This window comes from Simochromis diagramma, unplaced genomic scaffold, assembly GCF_900408965.1.
Source record: "Simochromis diagramma unplaced genomic scaffold, fSimDia1.1 OVJJ01000186.1, whole genome shotgun sequence".
In the NCBI taxonomy this organism is placed as follows: Eukaryota; Metazoa; Chordata; class Actinopteri; order Cichliformes; family Cichlidae; genus Simochromis; species Simochromis diagramma.
The window spans coordinates 302,637-328,845 of NW_024387464.1; the positions used below are offsets into that span (position 1 = coordinate 302,637).

The window sequence follows — 26,209 nt, forward strand, 5'->3', positions numbered from 1 at the left end:
CTATTTTTTTTCTTAATGTCGCATTAATACTCAAATTCAAATTAAAATTTTATTTGTCACGTACACAGTCATACACAGTACGATATGCAGTGAAATGCTTGGAAAACTGCTTGTGGCCTAAAGAAAACAAAAAAAAGGAAAAGGCTATGAATAAGATAGGAAATAAATATGAAAAATTAAAAAGGGTAAATTTTACTAGGAAGGAATAAAATATAAATTAAGGTTAAAAAGGAAATAACTGTACAACACAAATTAGAATGAAGGGTAAATTTAACTGAGAAAGAATAAGATAAAATATATAAATTAAAGTTGAAAATAAAATAACTGTACAACAAAATACACAATACACAATATAGAACTATATAAGAATGTATGAATAAATAAATACTCCGTTGTACTTCCGCGAAATTATTGCGGAGAGATAAAGACCAACTCACATGTCACATGGAGGCGGTGTCCAGCCAGCTGCAGGATGCACTGAGGGAATAAAAAGAGGGAGGGTGAGGTGAGCTGCATCTGAAAACAGGCTGAACGGAGGCACAGGTGCATCAAAGGTAAGACACTGTGCTGCTCAGGTGAAGTGGACAGAAGCAAGAATTAGGCTACAGTTAGAAACCTGCATTTGTTGCATTCTTTTCTCTATTAACTGCAGCATTTGAAATTTTAGCATTAGTTAATTTTTAGAATTGAATGGTGAAAGTTTTTATATAGGTAAATTTGTCATTCCATACAGCAACATGTTAATTAATAAATTCATTCATTTATTTCTGTGTTTTACATTTTTTCAAATTATTTTAATTTAATTTAATGTATTATTATTTTTTAAATATGTGCGATTCTAAACAATGTGGCTTTTTGCTGTTTTCAGATGGAGTGGTTTAAAGTTGTTGCGTTTGCTGTGTGCGTCCTACCCACCGCTCACTGCATATCGGAATCTATAGGTGTGTATTCACTGTTGTGAAATCAGTTTCACCACGGTTCTTTTTATTCCTCAGGCATCCAGAGACGGCACCGGAACTCAGTAGTCATTTCGCAAAACCTTTATTCATCTTTATTCATCTTCATTTAAGCATGCATCTTCTAGAAGGGAAGATGTGCAAGGCCAGGTGTCCCTCTGCAGATCTTCACTCCTTTGTCTGTGAAACACAGTTTTGTAGAAGGGACCCTATCATAAAACCCCCATGGTGTTCTGCAAACTCTGTGTCTGTGTGTATGCACGAACACGTGAGTGCCTGTGTGTGCGCGTACCCGTGTGTCTATGTGAGTGCACATGAGTGAGTGTGCATGTAGATGTGTGTGTGTCTGTATACGTGACTTCCTGGGGGACATAAAAGTAATCTCCTCACCCAAGCTACACTAAATTCCTCTACACAACATAGAAAACAAGAGTTAACATATTACAAACACTGAGACTCCCACTCTGCATCCACTGGGCCAGTGGCCTCTTGTTGTCTTACATTTACAGATCATGTGGAGAGTCTCCTGCAAACCTACTTCTAAGTTATAACAATTATGAGTTTCTATTAAAGGTACAAGCATCAGCAACCCCCAACTGCAGCTTCCTGTCTCCTTTTATGACAGCAGAACCCAGTGTCCATAAATTCCTTTCTCTCTAAACAATTACACACACTCTCAGGCCTACAGCTAAGCCAAACTGAAACACACAGACAAATCCTTTCCTATTCATCTGATCTACTGCTGGACGCTCTCATCTAAGAAAATTAACACATTGTATTCTAATAATTGTTTTCTTGTACTCACATCACTTAAAAGCTTTTTGTCTACATAAGGGAATCTGAATGTCCTGTTTTAACCCCATCTTTTTTTCATCCAGCCTGGTGTTATCACCTCCCATCCTGCAGTAAGTACCCAATATCTCCATTATCTATTCCATGTTGCCCACTGGGTGACCGCTCTCCGGTGACTTTATGTGCCCTTTCTGCTTATAGATGACACAACCTGGCCAACAAATTCCCCCCACTATTGCAACGGCAGCCGACAGTCACCCATTGACATCGTCTCAGCATCAGCCACACCGAACAACAACCTGACTGTATTCACTTTTGTAAAGTATGACAACACCTCTGCAATGACATCCATAGAAAATACTGGCGACACAGGTAAACACCGGGTGTAAGGCTACAAAAGTGTCATCTCGTGTTTTTTAGATAATAATAATAGTAATAATACTTTGAAAAAGAAAAAAAAGACAACATGTCTTACTTGGATTTCAGCGCCCCCCTCTTCTCTACAATTAAACTGCCTTGGACCTGTACATTTCCTCTTACTTCTTTCAGGTTAGGTGTATGTTAGGGAAAATATTCTAAAACACTTCTTCAGTAAAGACTCAGAGAAGAGAAACACACAGAACTTCTTGCTAGCAAGGGCAGCCTCCAAACTGAGACTCACGCTAAGAAACTGCCCCGGTCTTTATTTATACTTCAGTGAGCGTTTGTGTGTGTGTGTGTGTGTGTGTGTGTGTGTGTGTGTGTGTGTGTGTGTGTGTGTGTGTGTGTGTGTGTGTGTGTGTGTCCTGCTGATCAAAGGGTCATATAACATGAAAGCACAAAAGGTACATCCTTGGTCAGGAAGAGGGTAATCTCCCCCTCACCCTAGATGGTTCACCCTAGATAACACAGTGAAGAAGTCCAGCAGTTCATCTAGACAAAAAGGCACTTAGACTAAAACAGACATAGCTATGTTAAAACAATAAAACAATAAAACAAGGTGCGACCTCTCTCATGCTCCCAGGACGTGGGGGTGAACCCTAGAATGTTACAGACCTCCTAGGATGAGACATTCTTTCAATATGTCACCAACTATATACTTCTACACACAAATGATTACATGCAGCATTCTACCATATGCAAACTTATATCACTAAAAGATTATACTGACTACTAAATACAATTTTCCATTGACAGTGTAACTTCACCATGTTTTTGTTTTTCCTCCTTCTTCCAGTCAAAGTGACCCTTGACACAGGAGTTAAGATTTCAGGAGGGGACCTGTCCGAGCAATATGACAGCCTCCAGTTTCACTTGCACTGGGGTAATGGCTCCTCTGTGCCCGGCTCAGAGCACACAGTAGATGGAAAGCGATATCCTATGGAGGTACAGATTTATTTAACGTTTATTTTGTACTTTTATCTTGTACATGTTAAATTGTAAAAATAAATAAATAAATAAATAAAATAAACAAACAAACAAACATCTGTATGATCTTTATGAATTTATGAATTTTCCCAGCTGCATATTGTGAACAGCAAGTCATCCTACAATGGGAATACAAGTCTAGCCGTCAAAGACTCCACCGGACTCGCAGCTCTTGGTTTCTTCATTGAGGTGAGAGAAGCAGCGCACGAGATGATGCAATGCCTGCTGTGTTATTCTGTTTTAAAATAACTGCATTGTCATTGTTGTGTGTGCCTGTGTGTGTGTGTGTTTGGGGTGGTGGTGGGGGGTTGTTGGTATTCTGTTTACACATCTTAGATGGGTATGACAATGTAAAATAAACTTTTTTTGCAGGTAATGCCAGGTAACTCAACTGGCCAGCCACAAAGCTGGCGCAATTTGACCTCTTACTTGGCCAACATCACACAAAAAGGTAACATTTTTGGTAACACCCCCCCCCCACACACACACACACACCAAAAAGAAAAAAACAACAACCTCCTCTCCTGTTTCTGCCTCTAAATTCTGTAATTTATAGTTCCTTCATGTTGTTTCTGTCCTCAGGCCAGAACGTTTCCATTGCTGCCGGGTTTTCCTTGGATGACCTGCTTGTTGGTGTGAATCGCACTAAGTATTACCGCTACCTCGGATCCTTGACAACCCCAGCTTGTAATGAGGCGGTGGTCTGGACCGTTTTTAAGGAACCAATTAAAGTCAGCAAAGATCTGGTAGGTGTTATTTCATTTCTTCCTTGTGTCTCCTAATTATCATTGCTGCAAGCACATAAACACTGTTAGTGGTTCATGGAGCTAACTGGAAACAAAAAAATGTCTCACTACCAGATTGACCTCTTCAGCACCACACTGCACTTCAACGACAGCATGTCACCACTCATGACAAACGTCTACAGAAGTGTACAAAACCAAAGAGATAGAATAGTCTGGACTCAGAGGAGCAACAGTTCTGCCTCCACAACCTGCTTCTCCCTGGGTCTGCTGCTCCTCAGCCTTACACTGGGCTCGAGTTGGAGCTAAAATAGAAAGAGGACATCATCAGCAACTTTGCTGATCAACCTGTTGCCTCACTTCAGCACATGCATTCTTTCCCCATTTAATTAAAACTGAGCTTCGCTGATTTCTAATGTAGCTCTTTATGTTTGACATAATCATAAAAAGTGTGAAAAGTAATTTATGAAGGTGAAGGCTTCCTCTGCTCCCATGTTATTTCTGCTATTTCTTGATTATGGCTACCTGCTACAAAGAACTTGCCTGTTGTTACATATCAGTCTAGTTTACTTTAAGCAATGACATGCACAAGTTTTCATTTTGCCTCCATCAGTGCAGCTACTAATGCATTTAAAGTGCACTGGTAGCTAAAACCACAAAATGGAAAATGAAAACCTGATGACTCATTTATGAAGTTCATGTTATGAAGGCTTTGTGTGTTACTTTCTTAGATGAACAAAATTATTTATCAGGGATGCATATTGTTTATTTCCTTAATACTGTACTGTATTGCATGAAATGAAGAAAACTGTGACCTTCCTGATCTTATTAAATGACAATTAAAATTGTTTATCACTCTTTCTTGAGTTTTACTGTCTTTTTTAAATTCTTGGAGGTTTCTGGGACTTTTAAAATGATACATAGCTCTTTCATAAGCTCTGCATTTGCTACCCTTAATTAGTGGAAGCCATCTGAGCCTTTGAGAGCTTGCTATTCTAGTTCTGAAAACACAAAAGTCCCCAGTTTTATTCTCTGTTGGTTCAAAACTTGTGAAGCCGCCAAGTAGGGACATTCTGTACTTAAGTAGAAGTACAAATACAACTGTTAAAAAGTATTTCAGCAAAAGTTGAAGTACTGTTTCAACTTCTTGAATCAAGTAGAAGTAAAAAAAATGTACAGGCTCCGAAATGTACTCAAAGTAATTAAAAAGCTCTTTGGGGGATGTTTCTGTTTTTGTGTCCTATATTAACACAATTATAAAATAACTTTAGTCTAACCGTTTTTTATTCTAATTGTGCCCAGCTCAGATCTGAAGAGATAAAAAGGGAAATAAAAATACTCTATTTTCTGTTGCCTACATTGTAGAGGATGTCTTTGAATCTAAGCAGAAAAATTGGTACATTTAGAGGTTAAAGTGGATTCAGCAGGTGGGGGAACTCTAAAATCAGTTGTAGTGGCTCAGTGTGGGTAAAAGAATCACAACTCACAATAATTTCTATTGAGCACTACAGTAGATTTTCCTGATGTACATGCTTTGATCAGCTGACCTTTGTGGATTTACAGAACTAAATTGTACCACCTCAACTGCACACTTTTCATGAGTTGTCCTGGCTGATTTCCATTGCCCACACTGACTGTATGCATTTCTAGACTCTAGAAAGTTGATACAAAGGTTGAATTCAGTCACTGGATCTAATCAGGCTACTAGCGTCAGCTAAATTTATACAAATCTCTGCTACCCTTTATGTAACCTGAATGACCATGAGCAATACAGCCACTGATAGCAGTCCCACACACTGTTCTTTACTTTAACCTCTTAGGACCTGGCATCCACACATGTGGACATCACATTTTGGGTTATTTAGACCAAAATACTTAATTTTGCTCTACAAGGGCCTGATATCCACTTACGAGGACATTATACTGCTACTGTTCTATTGAAAATTTAAAAAAATATCCTCATATATGGCTCTCATTTTTCTTAGAAACAAAAATTAGGTAAAAAAAAAAAAATCTGGTAATTCTTTGTTTTTACATTCATCAGGTCCCAATCAGCCCAAATATCAAAGAGAAATTAAAAATGATTGCCGTGGAAGAGTTCGGGTCTTAGGAGGTTAAATCCATCGCAGTACAGCAAACTAACCTGTTTATCCTGCACTGACCTGCAGAGTAGTTTCACACAACCTGATAAGGTGACCTAAAAAGTTGGACTCAGACGCAGGCTTCCAATGCTCAGTGAATTTATGTACAGTAAATGTCTGGCAGTACACTGTTTATGCTGTCTTTTTGATTTTGTAAAACTGGTGTGAGGGTAGAATTCAGTAAATGGATTTAAGCATCATTAGTTAAAATTTATATGAATCTCTGCTACACATGTAACCTTACTCTGATCATCAAATCACAGCTGCTGTGCGCCAGTCACACACTGTTCTTTACTTTAAACCATCACAGTACAGCAGGCTAACCTGTTTGTCCTGCACCAACCTGCAAAGGTTTTTTTATGCAGTTTCTAAATAAGACTGTTAGTTTACCTCAGTTGTATTTGCAGCAAGTTTCACAATTTAAAGAAAAATATAATGTCACATGTACAGATCCAATATCTGATTTAAAAACACGAGAACTTACATGTGAGCTTTCCATTTCCAGTTTATCAAATACTACTGAGCACTCGTCTTCCTCGGACCCCCTTCTCTTACTCCGACTCTCACCTGCCTTCTCAGTTCCTCCATTCATGATGGTAAAGAACAACGCAGACGTGGCACCTTCGAAGGCCTCCATACTGATTGCTAAGTGAAGACTTGTGTAAAGGAGTGTCAAACAGGTGCTACAGTGATTTCATTCTGGTAGTTTTAAATAGTTAGGAATAGGTGATCCCTCAGCAACAGTCTGTGAGAATTTACTGTTATTTGACCTTGTCCTAATTTTCACTCCCTACACAAACAACTCTCATCTCATGTGAATCTATAACTGTCTATTCTCTTTTATTCTGAGTGCTCAGTAGTGCAATTAACTATTAAAGTGATCTAAAATATATTACACTCCATACCATTTGCCAGCAAAGGTTTTGTAACCCAAACTTTTCTAGTCTACTACTAACTTAGTAGTAAGTCTACTAACTTTTCGTAAATTAGTAGTCTTAATAGTTTTTGTTTGGTTTAAAATTATATTCAGATACAAGTCTTGTTGTGAAAGCCAAATTTATCACATCTATGAACCAGATTATGGGCCTGCTAAATGTTGAACATCTTGGTTGGTTTTAAAGATGGGGAAAAAAGTAATTTAGCTTGTGCTTCTAAATAAACAAGTTAAATTCTATATCCACAATCAGAATCAGAAACATTTTGGGGTAGTCTATGATAAACAATGCCACATGCTTTATGTGGTCAGTGCTTATTAGAAATTGTAATGCCAAATACAGAAATAAAAATGTCGCAATACCACACATTTAGAAAACCATTTAGACATAGTGGTGGATTTTAAATCGCTAATTTTATTAATAAGTACTATATGTGTTAGTGTAATTTGGTTGTATGACAAGTATATTGACTTTCTATGTTATAAGTTCAAATCAAAGGATCAAATCAGCTAATAAACAATTTTCTGTTTTTTTTCTCCCTCTACTTGCTTTTTTAGTTTGTTTGATGCTCAGACCAGCACCCAAAATACATAAAACTCTTACATGTCTAGAAAAGGAGCTTTTGGAAAGAAAGACATCAACTAAGTGGTAAGTATTTTGATTTGCCAAAATATTAGTAATCTTTAGTGTCATTTATGTTAATCATGCTAAACTTTAATCATACTTTAGACCTTAACTTCTCGCTTTATTTGTGTGCTGGCTTTACTGATCTTTCCCTTTCTTCTGTTTTTGGACTTGAGATATGACTGCCCTATGCTGTTGCTGCTCCAGTACATTCTGCGAGACATGCTGTGTAAGTAAATACAAACAACAACAGTTTGGTCTGAAGTTTTTGAAAGATCATATCCCATATCCGCTGTTTTTGAACAGCAAAATTATTTTTTGTGCCCAAATTATTCAGCAGATCACCAGAAATAAAATTTAGTGGCGATTTTTGCGTAGCCCTTTTTAAAAATAAGCTTTCACGACATTAATGTGTGTTGGATGGTGGTCAGGGTTATCAAGACTCACAAGTGGGACACTGAATGTCATCTCTCCAGTGGGGAGTGAGTGCAGGAGGTTGAAAGATACTCATCTCAATGCACAGCTTGGCTATCTGCAGCTGTATGTTATTTACACTCAGTGAAGACAGGGGCTGAGCTGTCAACTGATCAAAACTCACAGGTCAGTTTGATCAGGTGGTGAAGGAGCATGCTGGACAGACCTGGCAAGCCCAATTGTATAGTGAGGGTGCACTGAGGATGCCTGACAGAGACCCCAGTTCAGCAGATCATCAACTCCCAGTTTCACAGCATTCTGAGGGAGGCTAGGTAGTTCTGCACTTCCATAGCTGGTTGCTGCTGCAAGGAGCAGTGGCCACAAGGTGGTTGATGCCTGTCGTGGTCGTAATTACCATCAAGCTGACGAGGGGTCCTGTTTGGCTTGGATAACCATCAGGTGGCGGATCCGGCTATCTCTGGAGCAGTTCACAGCTGAGTATGGAGCGGTGGGAATATTAATCATCAACTCTGTGTTCATGGTCCTCAGCCGGAAAAGAATGAAGTGCCCAATCTACATCAGGGATGAGTTGCTGCCTCAAGTGGAGGACTTTATGTATGTCAGGCTGTTGTTCACGAGTGAGCAAAGAGGGGAACAAGCTATCGACAAATGGACTGTTGTGGTGGTACAGACATCTGACAAGAATGATTCCTGTGCGTCTGTTGGGTGAAGTCTAACATGAAAGGCCCCGGAGCAGAACCAGGACCTGCTGGAATTTCACTGGAGGAGGGGAGAGGGAGGGGATTCTTTATTTAGGCTGCCAGCTTCCTTGCAGATAAGTGTAAGAAAATTGATGGGTGTATGGATGGCATAATTGTTTATATCAAAGTTACAGTATTTCTTTGGTAATAGTGTAATAATGCAGATTGTCAAACTTAAGATCTGTTCTACAGCAGATCCAGAAACATTTTTTTATGGAAATATCACTTAATTTTCTAAAGAATATGATTGTTTCCTTGCAGGACACCAGGACAGATGAGCTCTCCATCTCAGATGGTGTTATCAGTGAAGATGGCCAAATGCAGGTTCACAGTCATTGCATCTCAAACCCACATCCACTTCCACTGTACTTAAGGGAAATTACAACAATGTTAAAGACTTTCATCATTGCATTTGTATCACCTAAATCCATGACAGCCATTTAGGCAGTAATGCCAGGACGGAGAAACAAAACACCATTACAAATGTTACAATGTAACAAGCATCTGTGTTTGATTGTTAAACAACTTTGTTGATTGAGCTAGTGTCATGGACCCGGTTCCGGGGAGTCGGGGTTCGTGAACAGTGTGGACCTTTATTGTTATTAGTGTATTGGATGTATGTTTGCTGCACTGTGCTCTTGTGTTCCATGCTGGTGTGTGTACACGTGTGTGTGTGTGTGTGTGTGTGTGGCTGGAGGATGAAGGACAGCCACCTGCAGGCTTGATGGGTGTGGCCCTGCCAGCTGCTGGTCACGCCTAGCTTCCCACACATCTGCTTTTGATCAGGATCGTCGGGGGAGCTACTTAACAGAGCGATGGAGCGTCCTCCGGCGCAGGATCGTTGAGTTAGACTCCACGTCAGTGTCTCTAGTGTTGTTAAGTGTATGCCTGCCGGAGTTGGTGCCATAACGGCTGTGTCTGTTTTTCCTCAGGAGGAAAGCGGAACACACGACTGCAAGACACACGGGGTGTGTGAAGGCACAGGGGCAGAGAGCACGGGATACCAGCACTTGGGAGAAGACACGTCACGGGAGTCGAGGGAGCACTTTGGAGAAATATTGTGTGGTGTACATTTACCTCACTGTAAATAAACCCACTGTTCATTCCTCTAAGTCCAGCGTTTGGGTCCTTTCTCCAACACCCCCCACGGTCTGCCCCCCAGACCGTGACAGCTAGAGACTGTACTTGTGGCTGAAAAATAAATACATTTTATATTGGTTATATCAGTAATGTAACTTGCAATACAAAGTTTGAGGAGCCTAAACCTAGTTTCAGAATAATTAAATTTCAGACTTGTTTCATTTTAAGGTTTTTAAAGTTTAAATCGTTTAAAAAATAAATATAAATCTGAAATTTGATCATGTTTAAAGTGTTATTAAATAACACCAGCTGCATTTGTGGCAATATACTTGTCATTGTTCAGCAGAAGGGTGTCCAGTGTGTTGGCAAATATACATTTTTATATTTGAAAATTAAAGTTGGGCTGATTTTAACTGCATTACAGGAAGTGTTAATTAATTATTTTGAATCATATATGTATAAAGTGTTTATGTTAAGTGTTGTACCAGAAATCTCAAGTTCAACGATTATAAAACATAATGTAATTTAGTTGTATGGATTTTATCAACTGGTCCCTTAACAAAACTGACAACCCCCGGGGAATGGGAGAGCCTGATTTTCCTGCGGAAACGTTTGCTGCTGGATACTCAATGGTCGGTTGCGACGTGTGTCTGGCAACACTCTCGATGGAAGACATTGAACAACATCTACCAATTTGGAACCACGATAACAGAGTTCTGGCTGATTGAAGCTGGCTCGGACCTGATGAACAAGAAGCGGCTACAGCTGTTCAAAATCCCACAAGGCTGGCCGACATGATAGACAATGGGCAAAGCTGTGAGTACTCTGTGTTTTTAAACGCAATATGGATGAGATCCAGGAGACGTTCATGGCCCTGCTATATGGATAACATCTTGAAGAAGAACAACGGGAATTGAGAGACCTGGTGACTAGTGACAGACATTAGACAAACTGTAAAATTAGAAGCAGTTTGTTCACACTACCCAAAACAAGCACTAACCAAACACATGTGCTATGTGCTCAGGTGTTTTTTTTTTCTCTTCTCAAACTGATCTCCCTGTTGGAGCTCAGTCTGGGGGGAGTTATTATTTCTCCTCGTCTTTCCTCATGTTGTGCATTTTCCATTGTTATACCTCTCTGACCTGTCTTCCTCATGTGATGTTGTGTAATGTATGTATAGTCGGAAGGGTAAGATGGTGCTGGCAAAGGTCGGCTGTCAAGAAGCGCTGTGTGGCAGGCAGGAGTTGGACCCAAAATCCAGGCGCTGGACTGAAGGGATTAACTCAAAATAACAGCTTTATTGGCTGGCACGAATACAAAACTAAACTACACTAGGGAAAATATAAACTACACTTTACAGAGAGGCACACAGGGAGATCCACACAGCAAGAGGGACGACGCAACATGGAACAAAGGGATACTCTGACATAAATACACAGAAGGTAATGAGGGAAGTGGGAACACACGGGGAACACAGCTGAGGACAATTACTTATGATAGCACGGAGAGGACACGAAACTGAAAACACTGACACCAACACACAGACCTTAAACATAACACAGAGAGAGGCAGAGAGAGAGGCAGAGAACATGAAGGAATACATGAGGGGATGAGGAGAACACAGAACACAAGGAGTGGGAACACGGTACCAGAACAAACACCACAATATAAGCACGGACACAGGGAGAATCCAAAGAAACCAAACCAAACAATCCTGGGAACATAAAGAACAAAATACAAAACGACAGGAAAACTAAGAACGCTGGGTCAAAATGACCCAGGACCATGGCATTGTCATTCTAACCCAAAAAATGTCCCACGCGTGGGACTAATAAAGGTTATCTTATTTATATGTAAACAAAATATTAAAAAGCAAGTTACCAAAATAGTTTTTTAACACTGGTATTTGATGGCATTTAGATAAGTAGGTCACTACAATTAGGGAGAGGTTTTCCTAATAAAGCTTAAACGGATCAGTAACCACTAAAACATTTACTGTGATGCTCAATCTGCAAAGTTGGGAATCTTAGTAACACATCGAAGTCATATTAACAAACCTCAGTCTTAAGAATATTCAAATATCAAATTTAAACATAAAACCTTTGTGACACAATGACAGCAATGAACATAAATGGAAAGGAAACACAGGTTTGCATTTAAATTGGTAAAGAACACACAAAAAAGTTTAATTTCCCAAATTCCAGATCTGATTGTTCTGATTGCTCACTACATACATGCATATACATACACATATATAAAAAACAAAACAAAAAAACACCCAGCACGCCCCTGCGGGCGGTTTATCCTTCAAGCTCGGGTCCTCTACCAGAGGCCTGGGAGCTTGAGGGTCCTGCGCAGTATCTTAGCTGTTCCCAGGACTGCGCTCTTCTGGACAGAGATCTCCGATGTTGTTCCCGGGATCTGCTGAAGCCACTCGCCTAGCTTGGGAGTCACCGCACCTAGTGCTCCGATTACCATGGGGACCACTGTTACCTTCACCCTCCACATCCTCTCGAGCTCTTCTCTGAGCCCTTGGTATTTCTCCAGCTTCTCATGTTCCTTCTTCCTGATATTGCTGTCATTCGGAACCGCTACATCGATCACTACGGCCGTCTTCTTCTGTTTGTCTACCACCACTATGTCCGGTTGGTTAGCCACCACCATTTTGTCCGTCTGTATCTGGAAGTCCCACAGGATTTTAGCTCGGTCATTCTCCACCACCCTTGGGGGCATCTCCCATAGGGTGGGAGAGGGTGTATATATATATATATATATATATATAGCCGGTGTATCAGAAAAACTCAGGAGAGTTTTCTCCAAGCATGACATCCCGGTGCATTTCAGACCCAGCAACACGCTCAGACAAAAACTGGTTCACCCGAAAGACAAAACGCCAAAACACAGACTTAACAATGTGGTGTATGCTGTACAGTGCAGCGAGGAATACCCAGACCTCTACATTGGACAGACCAAACAGCCACTTCACAAGCGCATGGCACAACACAGAAGAGCCACCTCCACAGGACAAGACTCAGCAGTCCATCTGCATCTTAAGGATAAAGGACACTCTTTCGAGGATGCCAATGTTCACATTTTGGACAGAGAGGACAGATGGTTTGAAAGAGGAGTGAAAGAAGCCATCTATGTCCACTGTGAGCGACCATCTTTGAACAGAGGCGGTGGTTTACGACACCAACTCTCTGCCATCTATAATCCAGTTTTGAGTTCCCTCACCAGACGCCTTAACACCCACTCACATCCTGGGCCATCTGACCTCAGGAATTCGCATGATAAGGTGGGGCCAGGTTTCACAATGAACTCACCCGAAACTCTGGCTGATTGGGACCCACACCCATTTTCACACCTTGGCTCAGGCGATTAGAGGATCATCAGGGGGTCCTTTTGTCCCTCTGTGGGGGGATACTCCCACTAGGCTTATATCTGGGACTCTCCACCATTTGACCTTAGAACTGAAGAAGCTTCTCGGATGAGAGGTGAAATGTCTTCAAGTAACTTAAAGAAGTCCAGACGCTTTTCTTTGCAAGCTCCTTTGACCACCCATAAGTGGCTTATTTTATGAGATGGTGACACTACAAGATCTTACACTACTAGTCAAAAGTTTGGACAGACTTTCTCATTTAATGATTTGTCTTTATTTCTACTACTTTCTACATTGTAGATACATATTGAAGACATCCAATATATCAAGCAAGATATATTGAATTATATAGTAAAGAAAATTTTGATAAATAACTCTCAATGTATTATATTTTAGATTTCTCAAAGTAGCTACCTTTTGCATTGTTGTGAGCGCTGCAAACCCTTGGCCTTTTCTCAGTGAGCTTCATTGATGTAGTCACCAGTTAGTGAATCAGGTGTTCATTTGTGGAATTTCTTGCCGTAATAATGGGGTTGGGACCATTAATTGTGTTGTGCAGAAGTCTGGGTTGGTACACATCTGACAGCCCTTTTTGATAACTGTTAGAATTCATATTATGGCAGTCCAGAACATTGCTTTATTTATTTATTTATTTATTTTTGCCTGTCCCGTTTGGCTCTTTTGCCATCAGAATTATTGTCTAAAGGCGAAGAAAGATGCCCAACGGATTTACTTTACTAAATGGACCATCCCAGATTGCCATAATGGTCTATTTGATTCACCTTTTATTGTTTATTTTATTTTATTTTATTTTCACTTGCTAAATACGGGACAGACTTGACTGGGGAAAAGAAAGGGGAGAAAGAAAGAGGGAAAGAAAAACAGCGGGGAAGAGGAACGATGATAAAGGGCAAAAAACAAAAACCAACAAAATAAGCAGACAAAAAATACATATATCAATCACCTGGATCACCTGTTGAGAAAGAAAAAAGAGAAAACAAGCAGAAAAAAAGAGCAATATAATAAACATCATCACGATGATCTATGGGAATATAACAGTAAATACTAAATATTAAACATTACTGTAAGATCAACAGCGCACAGTATGCTTTGAGATAGGAGCCAAAAAGGTGAGCACCCGTGTGTACACCTGTGAGCATTAGCGCACTTGTATTTAAAAGGTTCCTTCATGTAATGATCTGCTAGAGCAGGGGTGGGCAATTCCAGGCCCCGAGGGCCGGTGTCCCTGCAGGTTTTAGATGTGTCTTTGAACCAACGCAGCTGATTTAAATGGCTAAATTAGCTTCTCAACATGTCCTGAAGTTCTCCAGAGGCCTGGTAACGAACTCTTCATGTGATTCAGGTGTGTTGACCCAAGGTGAGATCTAAAACCTGCAGGGACACCGGCCCTCGGGGCCTGGAATTGCCCACCCCTGTGCTAGAGGGTGTGGGGGGCCACAGCCCCGTCCTCCAGGGCATGAAGCAGGTATGGAGGAGATCAAAACTCCAGACATCCAGAGGCCCTCAGAACACAAGAGATCAAGGTAGACCAACAGAGGGGCAGCCGGGCCACTGTCCCAGAAAGAGCTGAGGAGAGTCCCAGATGAGAGGTCACTCAGCAGCCGCGGAGCAGAAGCCAGGGGGGGGTTGCAGTGACATGCCCGTGAGCTCCACCGGCAGCCAGCTGTGCCAGAGTGACCGAGCCCCAGGCAGAGAGGCCGAGGGCACCCCACTCCCAAAGTGGCCCGAGCAAGCCCCAGGCTCCAGGCCCTGACAAGCAGCCACAAGGAGTGAGCCGGTGTGTACCTGGACGCCCATCCCTGGACACAAAGAACCACCAATGCACTGATGTCTGAGGGCGTCTGCCCATGGCAGGGTAAGTGGTGGGGGGAGCTAGGCCTCCGTACCTTGGAGGGCCTGAGATGTCCCTAGAGAGGTGGCGTCTGATACCCGACCTGACATATGGACACAGACAAACAGGCACACACAGATACAAACATCCATTCCCACCCTCATGCTCTCATATGCAATTACTCAACACTCACCCAACATAGAGACAGACATAAAGAGACACTGTACACACAATCACACTCCCAAAGCATACTCTAAGCCCCAGGTCTAGGTACCCTTGCCCCGGGAGGGGGAAACTGCACCCAGACCCAGGCAGTGTTACCCTTTTCCCTGGGGTGGAGAGAAGCAGACCGCCCCGACTTGGCAGCAGCAGGAAGGCCCCACATTCCAGACCCCAATCGGACGGCCAACTCCTCCTCTCAGCCCCCCCCCCCACTCCAACAGGCAGCACAGAATGGGGGTGTGTGAAGACTCCAAACCTCCCTCCGCCCGCTCATATGTAGTGTTGATGCATGTCTGTTCTAACGTGCATTTAAAACCCAAAATATTGCTAAAACTTTAAATGTGTCCCTAATTGCAGTAGCAAAAACCATCAAGCGCTGGATGACACTGGCTCACATGAGGACCGCCCCCGGAAAGGAAGACCTCTGTTGATGAGGATAAATTTATTTGAGTCACCAGCCTCACTTGTAAGTTTCTCAACAGCCTCCTGTACTCCAGTTCCTGTTTACCCTTAATACACCCAACCAATGCGGTGTCATCAGAGAGCTTCTGTAGGTGGCATGTTTCACAGTTGTAGTAGATATCTGAGGTGTGAAAAGTAAACAGGAATGGAGATCAGTCCCCTATGTGCCCCAGTATAGAGATTGAAAATGTGATGTTATTTCCAGGGTAAAACCGCAAAGAATTGTAAGTACGAGTGGTAAGCGGTACTAGCGCACGCAGGCTTTCACATGAAAAGTCAGACAGCGATAAAAAGAAACACAAAAAATGGCAAGAAGCTGTTGTATTATTAACTGCAATAGCCGGTCGCATGACAGCCACGGGAAGCTGACGGGTAAAGAGAGCGGTTGTTATCCGATTACGTCGTGGAGGAGAAATTGTTCAAGCCAAGTAACAAAGAGCCGAACGATGGCCTGGATTGCAGCCATTCGAAGACCAAATATAATGTTCCAAAACACTTCAGCTCACATGTTAGTCTGCTCCAAGCATTTCCATAAAGGTAAGTCTTCTGTTGTAGTTATTACATGATTTATCACATAAATAACATAATTGTTGATGTAGGTTACAAAAAAGTCTTATAATGATTTGAATTGAATTCGTTGCGTTATGCTGCTTTGTTTGCTGTGGCTTTGCAGGCTAATGTTTGTTGTGTTTTGTAGGAAAACGAGCCTAATAAAATGCTGGAATGCGATCCAGACTGGGCACCCTCTATCAACCTGGGTCATACTGAGTGTAAAGCTGCTACCAAAGCGGGATTTGATCGGTTAAGAGAGAGAGAGATATCAAAACAGCCACGAATAATAATAATTTACAGCATTTCTGTTTTTTGGGGTTTGGGGTATGATTTAGATCTACTTCAATTTTTATTAAGTTTTTAGTTTCTGACTTTCTAGTGCGCCCCAGTGTTTCCCTTTATACTCAAACTTCCCTCTGTGAATTATTTGTTTATTATTTTCAGTTGTGTTTTGTTTCATTGTTTCCTATCTCCATCATTATCTGATGTTTTATACTGTCTGAGTCTCCCTCTGTTCCGTGTTGCATATTCCCTCTAAATAAGTCCTGTGATTTCTGGTTTGAATCCCTTGCTTTTTTTTTTTTTTTGCTTTTGTTTTGAAAGTATTCAGCATTAAAGCTGCCTTTTCGGTTTAGATATCATTTCTCAGGTCCATATTTTCCCTTTCACACAGCTTAACCCAGACAATTAGATAAAATCAAAAGTTCTCTTTCCCAAAGGAAATTCTCCCCTTTAACAGGAAGAAACCTCTGTCTGAACACGGCTCAGGCAGGGGCAGCCATCTGCCATGTCCTTCACACGTGTTCTTTTTACTTTCCAGATCAAGACCCATAGTAACAGTAAAGGCTGAGGTATCGTTTAGCCCAAACAAAATCCCTACACAGAATGTAGACTGCTCAAAACCATTAGAGAATACAGCTGAAATCTGCTTTACTATGAGCAGAGTGTCTACAGTCGACACAGGTTAATCATCCTTCTCTCTTTTTCTCAATCACTGCACATCATTTTATTTTTATTGTATTTAAACTTGCAACATTAAAATCAAATTATATTTCTCTATTTTAGCTCGAGCAATGATTGATTACACTATAACACTGGATGCCACTCGCAAGCCTCCAAACAACCGAGCTTATTTTAGTGGGAAACAACGAGAGCAGTCTGGATCAGTTACTGTTGACTTAGGAATAAAAAAATGTTCAACTGTAAAATTCCTCATTGAGGTAAGATCTAATAGCAATCTTAAAATCCTTCAGAGTCATTAAACTTAAGATTTTGTTTAATTAATTTTACTTTTAAGACTCCTCCAACATTGAATCTAAACCTCTTCTTGCAGGCTTGCCCCGAAGACGCTCTCAACCAACTTTCCAATGAGCTCAAATTCACGTTTAATGGTTCGGCCTCAAACACCAACCTCAGACCTGGTCTTGTCCCGCAGGCCCAAACAACAACCATTCATCCTGTAAGTAAACCTTTAAAAACCCTATTAGCTGACCAACTGAAGCTAGTCTTTATGAAGTTATGAGAAACTTTTAGGTTTGCCCTTAACTTTACTGAATCAATTTTATTGTAGGCATGCAACTGACGGATACCTCTTTGAGCGACTTCTGTGCAAGTACTTGAAGTAAATGAGTCACCATTAGTGCAGTGACGACATGTTTAAAGCTGAGCCCATGAAGGCCTTCTGCCTGTTCAGAAACAAATATCAAATAGAAAAAAAAATGTGTTTTTAAGTCACACATATGACCTTCCTCTTAGTATTTATGCATGAATACAAAGCTGACAGCAAAAGCAAATATGAAACCCTGCAAAAAGAGACTTTCAAGCAATCACCACAGTGATTCTACTTTAGAAACATGAACAGGTAGAAGCAGGGGATACAGCCTGACACCTTATCAGTTTGTTACATGTTGAACTTCAGGGTCTGGCTGCTGGCCTGAGGTCGACATTCACTCAGCTAACATAACTCTGAGTACTTGTATCAGCATGTTGTCTGTGCAGGTGATTGCAAAGAGCTGAAGTTGTGTTAGCAGCATAATGCAGTTGTTTCTGTCCAGGATGCATTTTACACTTTACCATCATGCTCTCATTCTTTATAAATAAAAATTAAAATAAAAATCCTTTTGGTTCATAAAACTCCAGTATAACTGCTTCCCCAGTCTCTCAAAAAAACCTCACATCAGATCAAGTGCAGCTTTTTGAACTGTTCCCACAATTAGATTAGAAGTGTGCTAAGCGGGGGGATTTCTGTTACTGTGGCTCTGTGTTTACATTCAAAACAGACTCAAAGTCCTTTTAATTTGTGCAGGGTTGCAGTTATTAACTGTGTTTTTTGTGTGTATATATTAACTTCTATTTTCTGTCTTTGTAAAGTTTTATTTTGTTGATTTTATTGCCTGTAGACCTACATGTGGTAGCACATTGGATCACCATAAAACCACTCATTTAGTCTTTAAATAATTTATAATGTGTACTTTTCCATCATGCTCTCTTCCACAGTTAGGGTTTGAGATCAACTGCGGCACTGATAACAAATGCGTTGATAACCTGAAAGTGGATTTCAACTTCACCAGGTGAGTCACTGTTACAGTGGGATGCAAAAGTTTGGGCAACCCTGTTAATAGTCATTATTTTCCTGTATAAATCGTTGGTTGTTACAATAAAAATGTCAGTTAAATATATCACACAGTGATATTTGAGAAGTGAAATGAAGTTTATTGGATTTACAGAAAGTGTGCAATAATTGTTTAAACAAAATCAGGCAGGTGCATAAATTTGGGCACCACAAAAAAAGAAATTAAATCAACACTTAGTAGATCCGCCTCTTGCAGAAATTACAGCCTCTAAACGCTTCCTGTAGGAAGGGCTGCACGATTAATCGTTAGAAGATCGCGATCTCGATTCGTACTTATGTGCGATCTCATTTCCAAATGACAACGATTTAAAAAACAAAAACAAAAAAAAAAAAACGACGGCGACGACTGTACCGCATTTTGATCCGGGACGTAACCTGCATGAAAACAAGCACTCACTCTTCCTGCTCAACAAATGACAAGGGCGGAGCCTTAAAACACGTGATACAGAAGCTGTGCCGTGTGATGCTAAAATTAGCAGGGAAAAAAACAACAGAGAGCACGTCAGGGATGACGAGAAAGTGACAGGAGAAAATCCGTCCCGGTCAACCACCCAAACATCAATAACGGGAACATTATACAGCGCTTCACGTCGAACTCCCGCAGGCACAAAGAAATTACGGAGGCTATCACTTATCACCTGACCAAAGATACGGCTCCCATCAACACTGTGCAAAACGAGGGATTTAGGAAAATGATCAACACCCTAGACAAACGCTACACAGTGCCGTCCCGCAACTATTTTTCTATTGTTGCATTACCTGCTCTATACACGCAGTGTCGAGCAACGGTGGAGACGGAATTTCAAGCAGTACAACATTTTGCGGCAACAACAAAACGTAAGACATTTATTGTTTTTATGTTCAGTCTCAACTGTTACGAAGTTGATGTGCAGTTAAAAAGTGCAATAAATATTTATACTGGAAAAGAAAATCGTGAGAGAATCGTGATCTCAATTCTAAGCCAAAAAATCGTGATTCTCATTTTATGCAAAATCGTGCAGCCCTACCTGTAGGTTCCAATGAGAGTCTGGATTGTGGTTGAAGGTATTTTGGACCATTCCTCTTTACAAAACATCTCTAGTTCATTCAGGTTTGATGGCGTCCGAGCATGGACAGCTCTCTTTAACTCACACCACAGATTTTCAATAATATTCAGGTCTGGGGACTGAGATGGCCGTTCAAGAACGATGTACTTGTTCCTCTGCATGATGCCTTAGTGGATTTTGAGCAGTGTTTCAGGTCGTTGTCCTGTTGAAAGATCCAGCCCCGGCGCAGCTTCAGCTTTGTCACTGATTCCTGGACATTGGTCTCCAGAATCTGCTGATACTGAGTGGAATCCATGTGTCCCTCAACTTTGACAAGATTCCCAGTCCCTGCACTGGCCACAGAGCCCCACAGCATGATGGACCCAGCACCATATTTTACTGTAGGTAGCAGGTGTTTTTCTTGGGATGCTGTGTTCTTTTTCCTCCATGTATAACGCCCCTTGTTATGCCCAAATAACTCAATTTTCGTTTCATCAGTCCACAGCACTTTATTTCAGAATGAAGCTGGCTTGTCCAACTGTGCTTTAGCAAACCTCAAGCGGCTCTGTTTGTGCTGCAGGCAGAGAAAAGGCTTCCTCTGCATCACTCTCACATACAGCATCTCCTTGTGTAAAGTGCACCGAATGCTTGAACGATGCACAGTGACTCCATCTGCTGCAAAATGATGTTGTAGGTCTTTGGTGCTGGTCTGTGGGTTGACTCTGACTGTTCTCACCATTCGTCACTTCTGTCTATCCGAGATTTTTCTTGGTCTGCCACTTCGAGCCTTAACTTGAACTGAGCCTGTGGTCTTCAATTTTCTCAATATGATCCTAAATGTGGAAACCGACAGCTTAAATCTCTGAGACAGCTTTCTGTATCCTTCCCCTAAAAACCATGATGGTGAACAATCTTTGTCTTCAGGTCATTTGAGAGTTGTTTTGAGACCCCCATGTTGCTACTCTTCAGAGAAAATTAAAAGAGGAGGGAAACTTACAATTGACCCCCTTAAATACTCTTTCTCCTTATTGGATTCACCTGTGTATGTAGGTCAGGGGTCACTGAGCTTACCAAGGCAAGTTGAGTTCCAATAATTAGTTCTAAAGGTTTTGGAATCAATAAAATGAAAATTGATTTTGATTTTGTTTAAACAATTATTGCACACTTTCTGTAAATCCAATAAACTTCATTTCACTTCTCAAATATCACTGTTTGTCTCCTATATGATATATTTAACTGACATTTTTTATTGTAACAACCAACGATTTATACAGGAAAATAATGACTATTATCAAGGTTGCCCAAACTTTTGCATCCCACTGTACAAAACTTAAGCTTTGCTTGTGCGTCTTGTTTTCTTCAAATGTGTTGTTATTTGCAAGTTGTACTTAATGTCACTTAACTTGTCCTTATACAACCATTATTAATATTTTTGAAACTGATGACACTGTTGTTTTTGTGCTACCCATATGGAAAAGAAATAGAAAAAACTAATAAAAGACTTGCATAAGATGTGGCCTACTTCATATAGTGAATCATATAAGGCTTATATGATTTACTAATGAAAGTGGCCACTTTCTCATTACTTTCATATATTTTTTTAGTAAGTATCCAAAACATACAAGTTTCGTTTATATAATTTTTCTAGGGATCTTATATCTGTTTTCACTCTTGTATTCTTTTCATACAAGTTTTACACAAGACAGATACAAATTTATAAGATTTATATATATCTTTTCCATATGGGGTGGATTCGGGAGGACGGACAGCAATAAGACGGTCACTGAGAATGTATATAAATCTTATACAATTTATATCTGTCTTGTGTGAAACTTGTATGAAAAGCATACAAGAGTGAAAACAGATATAAGATCCCTGGAATAATTATATAAACGAAACTTGTATGTTTTGGATACTTACTAAAAAAATATATGAAAGTGTCCACTTTCATGAGTAATAAGTATATAAGTATATAAGCCTTTTATGATTCACTATATGAAGTAGGCCACATCTGATAAAAGTCTTTCACAAGTTTTTTTCTATTTCTTTTCCATATGGGGAACCAGCAAGTATTAGAATGTTAACTCACTAAGAAGGGACGAATGTTTTTTTTTTTTCACTTTTAGCATCAGTATCTTAGCAAAGCCATTTACCTTACTGTTTGAGCTGAAAAATAACATGGTTTATCAAAGCTCAAAGTGCATTACATTTGGAATACTGTGACATTAGTATGCTTCTAGTCTTGTCTTGTTTTGCCTTGTTCTCATCTGGCTGCATACTCCACAGATCATCAGAGGTTAGAGTGGGTATTGAAGAGCTTTTGAATGTCACAGTCACAGTGGAGAACAGAGGAGAAAACTCCTACAACAGCCGTGTTATTCTCACGTACCCAGCTGGACTCTCCTACAGGAAGTTTACGATTCAGCAGGTAAGGCATCAGGATCAAGTCTGTTTTAGTTCATCACTGATCTGCTGCTCTCCCAATCCATTCAGCAGTCATTTTATTCCTAATAAAGGGACGAATCGAGTGCAACTCCTTGGACAGTGAAGCTGGTTCATCACGAGGAAGGACAGACTGCACTATTGACAAGCCAATTTTCAAGAGCAAAACTGGGGTTTGTTTCTTTTCTTTTTTTATTGTATTTGTACAGAACATCTTTTATCTCTTTCTTTTTTCTGACTTTTGCACAATTTAAAGACAAAGGGAAGTCACTCATTTCTCTCATTCAATTAAGGCTTCCTTCATTGTCTCCTATGGGATTGAAACCCATAGTCAACTTGAGAGGAAGATCTTTGTCACTGCAAATGCCACCAGGTACTGTTGCTTTGGTACAGATACTCTTAATTTATGCAACAGCACCAGATACAGAACAGATTTTTTTTTTCTTTTCTCTTTCAGTGGAAATCAGGAGCATGCACCTACAAGTGAACTCTACAAAAAGAAATTGATTGATGTAAAATACAGCATTTTTATGACATTTGAAAGGTGTGTGTCGTTATGTTTGTAACAAAAGAAATCACACAGTAACAAATGTTCTATTACATAATGTATATTTAAACCTCAAAATATGTCTGTTTAGCTCACTCAGCTATAACAATTTCACATTTGGGAAGAACGATTTGAAGAAACCAGTCCAACAGTCCGTTAAGGTAAAATATAACTATCCTCTTTAAAAGTTTATTGTATGATTTAGACCTAACTCTAATTCATTTGGTCCTTTTCCTCATTCATTTAGGTCACAAATGATATCAGAGCACTTAATTTCACTGTGGTGATCAGGGTTCCAGTGAGGCTTGGTGAAAAAGACATTTGGGTGGATTTGAGCAATCTACAGGTAATATTTATGTAATATATGTTTTAGCTGCTGAAACTACAAATAACTTAATTGTGGATGGATGCATATGGTAAAATTAAGACCAATAAAACTTAAATCAAACATATGTCAGATTCCAGACTGTCAGAAAGGAGATGACGAAGAACCAAGTGTCAGAGATTTTGTTACAAAGATACAAAAGGATAAAGTGGTGGTAAGTATGCATCTGCACTTTACCTGTTCAAATTTAACCTGATTGTAGATTTAAACAAACAAACAAAAATCACATTACACTGGCTCACAGCTTGTGTTGCATCTTCTCTTCTTTAAATCACAGGACTGCTCTGTAGCCATGTGCAGAGTGTTCAAGTGCAACACGTTCCTGGAAAGACTGCAGAGTACGACGTACAAAATCTCTGCCAACATTAGTTCACGATGGATACAGCAGGTAACTGGAGGGATTTTGGGGTTAAATGAAAGATTTTTTTTTTTTTTTTTTTTACAACTGTTAAGCTTTACATTTTTTCTTAGATTGGACTTCAATCTGCTAAATACCTCTTGACCAGCACAGCCAGTCTTGATTACGACAAAACCCAGTACATCTACTTTTCAACAGGGTCTGACAACAGTCCTCCTGTTCGCAAGGTGTGTACACATTATTTTCTCTCATTTTACTTATTAAGAGTTTCATTGGTATCAACATCCTGTCACTTCATCTCTCAGATTGAGGCAGAGGTAGAAGTTTACCCTGAGCCAGATTTCACCAAAGAGATCGTTGGAGGATGTCTGGGAGGGTTGGCTTTTCTGGCCTTACTCACAGCTGGCCTGTATAAGGTGAAAGACTCTTCTTACACTTTTTCAACTAATCAGTTATAAAGGTTTTAGAGAACATATCCTGTTGAAAATAGTTTAATGGTTATTATATTTACTCATATACCTTGATTATTTTTGTTCATTTTTAATGCATGATCGTTACATTTATGTGTGGGGGTTTTTTTTGCACTCCTAGGCTGGATTCTTCAAGAGCAAATACAAACAGATGATAAATGAAAATGCTGCAGATGGTCCGAGTCCTGGGACTGATGCAGGCGCAACCCTACCAGAGTAAAAAAGATCACATATGTAGTTGTACATTTAATTTATATGAAATCTATAGATCCTCTGGATAGTTTTAGGAGTGAACATGGTAGGTACAAATGTCCATTCTACTACATTTGATTGATCGAATAAAAACAGCTTGCTGTGTCTAATATCACTCATTCAGTTTCCTCACTGGTGGTCAAGACATTGAAAACAGGGTCACAATACTGTATTTTGTGAGGAATCCTTCTGCTCATCTTTCAATTTAAATTACTGCAAACATTGTACAGTGAAACTAATTGTCATGCCATCATGTACTGTAAAACTTATCAAATTCAATAGATATAGTTAAAAAACACTTTGCTTGCTTTAAAAAACTGAACTTGTGAAATGTGACTTGCTTTGTTGAGAAATAATGGGTATGCAATGTTTTAGCTCTGTGATGTGACTTTGCATAAAAAGTATTTCTCATACGTCAGTGTTTGTCATTTGCAATATGTAAAAAAAAATTGTTTTTGGTTTCATATGATGAAGTTATAATTAGAAAGATGTTAGAGGAAACTATTCGTTAAACAAGTACTTGGAGCAATAAAACACAGAGACCTTAGATCTGTCTTTTCAAACGTGCACGGGTGAGGCCCAAAGGAAACCCATAACAAAAGATAACAGCAGTTTATCATAAGTTTATTAAAAGAAATCATTTTTATACAACATATTGTCATGTTGTCTGTGATGTGTGGTCAATCATCCAGATAAGAAAATACTTGTAGACATGACAACACGGGCTTGATAACATGAAACACACAGACAAGAAATACAAGTCATACTGACACAGAGAACAAGAGCAGACTCACACAAAGGGACATACAGTGGGGCAAAAAAGTATTTAGTCAGCCACCGATTGTGCAAGTTCCCCCACCTAAAATGATGACAGAGGTCAGTAATTTGCACCAGAGGTACACTTCAACTGTGAGAGACAGAATGTGAAAAAAAATCCATGAATTCACATGGTAGGATTTGTAAAGAATTTATTCGTAAATCAGGGTGGAAAATAAGTATTTGGTCAATAACAAAAATACAACTCAATACTTTGTAACATAACCTTTGTTGGCAATAACAGAGGTCAAACGTTTACTATAGGTCTTTACCAGGTTTGCACACACAGTAGCTGGTATTTCGGCCCATTCCTCCATGCAGATCTTCTCGAGAGCAGTGATGTTTTGGGGCTGTCGCCGAGCAACACGGACTTTCAACTCCCGCCACAGATTTTCTATGGGGTTGAGGTCTGGAGACTGGCTAGGTCACTCCAGGACTTTCAAATGCTTCTTACGGAGCCACTCCTTTGTTGCCCGGGCGGTGTGTTTTGGATCATTGTCATGTTGGAAGACCCAGCCTCGTTTCATCTTCAAAGTTCTCACTGATGGAAGGAGGTTTTGGCTCAAAATCTCACGATACATGGCCCCATTCATTCTGTCCTTAACACGGATCAGTCGTCCTGTCCCCTTGGCAGGAAAACAGCCCCATAGCATGATGTTTCCACCCCCATGCTTCACAGTAGGTATGGTGTTCTTGGGATGCAACTCAGTATTCTTCTTCCTCCAAACACGACGAGTTGAGTTTATACCAAAAAGTTCTACTTTGGTTTCATCTGACCACATGACATTCTCCCAATCCTCTGCTGTATCATCCATGTGCTCTCTGGCAAACTTCAGACGGGCCTGGACATGCACTGGCTTCAGCAGCGGAACACGTCTGGCACTGCGGGATTTGATTCCCTGCCGTTGTAGTGTGTTACTGATGGTGACCTTTGTTACTTTGGTCCCAGCTCTCTGCAGGTC

The 26,209-nt window shown here is 40.2% G+C and overlaps 2 protein-coding genes across 3 annotated transcripts; both read left to right on the forward strand.

Moving 5' to 3' along the window:
- The first annotated feature begins 545 nt into the window (after nucleotides 1–545).
- On the forward strand, nucleotides 546–4,726 carry LOC120723219 (carbonic anhydrase 4-like). Its single transcript, XM_040014566.1, has 9 exons — nucleotides 546–711; nucleotides 869–941; nucleotides 1,835–1,861; nucleotides 1,950–2,120; nucleotides 2,965–3,113; nucleotides 3,249–3,344; nucleotides 3,528–3,606; nucleotides 3,738–3,901; nucleotides 4,016–4,726. The coding sequence occupies exons 2-9, from the start codon at nucleotides 869–871 to the stop codon at nucleotides 4,205–4,207; spliced, it is 951 nt and encodes a 316-aa protein (XP_039870500.1). The 5' UTR covers nucleotides 546–711; the 3' UTR covers nucleotides 4,208–4,726.
- Nucleotides 4,727–16,907: 12,181 nt separating this feature from the next.
- LOC120723217 (integrin alpha-M-like) lies at nucleotides 16,908–24,748 on the forward strand. Of its 2 annotated transcripts, none has more exons than XM_040014564.1 (15): nucleotides 16,908–17,283; nucleotides 17,386–17,540; nucleotides 17,654–17,779; nucleotides 18,817–18,890; nucleotides 22,264–22,405; nucleotides 22,494–22,592; nucleotides 22,713–22,792; nucleotides 22,877–22,963; nucleotides 23,058–23,127; nucleotides 23,214–23,312; nucleotides 23,425–23,505; nucleotides 23,629–23,739; nucleotides 23,823–23,936; nucleotides 24,015–24,125; nucleotides 24,301–24,748. In XM_040014564.1, exons 1-15 carry the CDS (start codon nucleotides 17,256–17,258, stop codon nucleotides 24,397–24,399), a joined length of 1,476 nt encoding a protein of 491 aa, XP_039870498.1. In that variant the 5' UTR covers nucleotides 16,908–17,255; the 3' UTR covers nucleotides 24,400–24,748. The 2 variants fall into 2 exon arrangements, with proteins under 2 accessions (XP_039870498.1, XP_039870497.1); XM_040014563.1 differs by having other exon boundaries at nucleotides 22,494–22,588; nucleotides 22,709–22,792.
- Nucleotides 24,749–26,209: the final 1,461 nt, after the last annotated feature.

Bases quoted from the DNA above. Each gene is read 5' to 3' on its own strand.
- LOC120723219 (XM_040014566.1), top strand. From the start codon at position 869: ATGGAGTGGTTTAAAGTTGTTGCGTTTGCTGTGTGCGTCCTACCCACC. The intron at 942-1,834 runs GTGTGTATTCAC...TTTTTCATCCAG, and splicing joins CTGCATATCGGAATCTATAG to CCTGGTGTTATCACCTCCCA. The intron at 3,902-4,015 runs GTAGGTGTTATT...TCTCACTACCAG, and splicing joins TTAAAGTCAGCAAAGATCTG to ATTGACCTCTTCAGCACCAC.
- LOC120723217 (XM_040014564.1), top strand. From the start codon at position 17,256: ATGAGCAGAGTGTCTACAGTCGACACAG. The intron at 23,506-23,628 runs GTAAGTATGCAT...TTTAAATCACAG, and splicing joins TACAAAAGGATAAAGTGGTG to GACTGCTCTGTAGCCATGTG. The intron at 23,740-23,822 runs GTAACTGGAGGG...ATTTTTTCTTAG, and splicing joins GTTCACGATGGATACAGCAG to ATTGGACTTCAATCTGCTAA.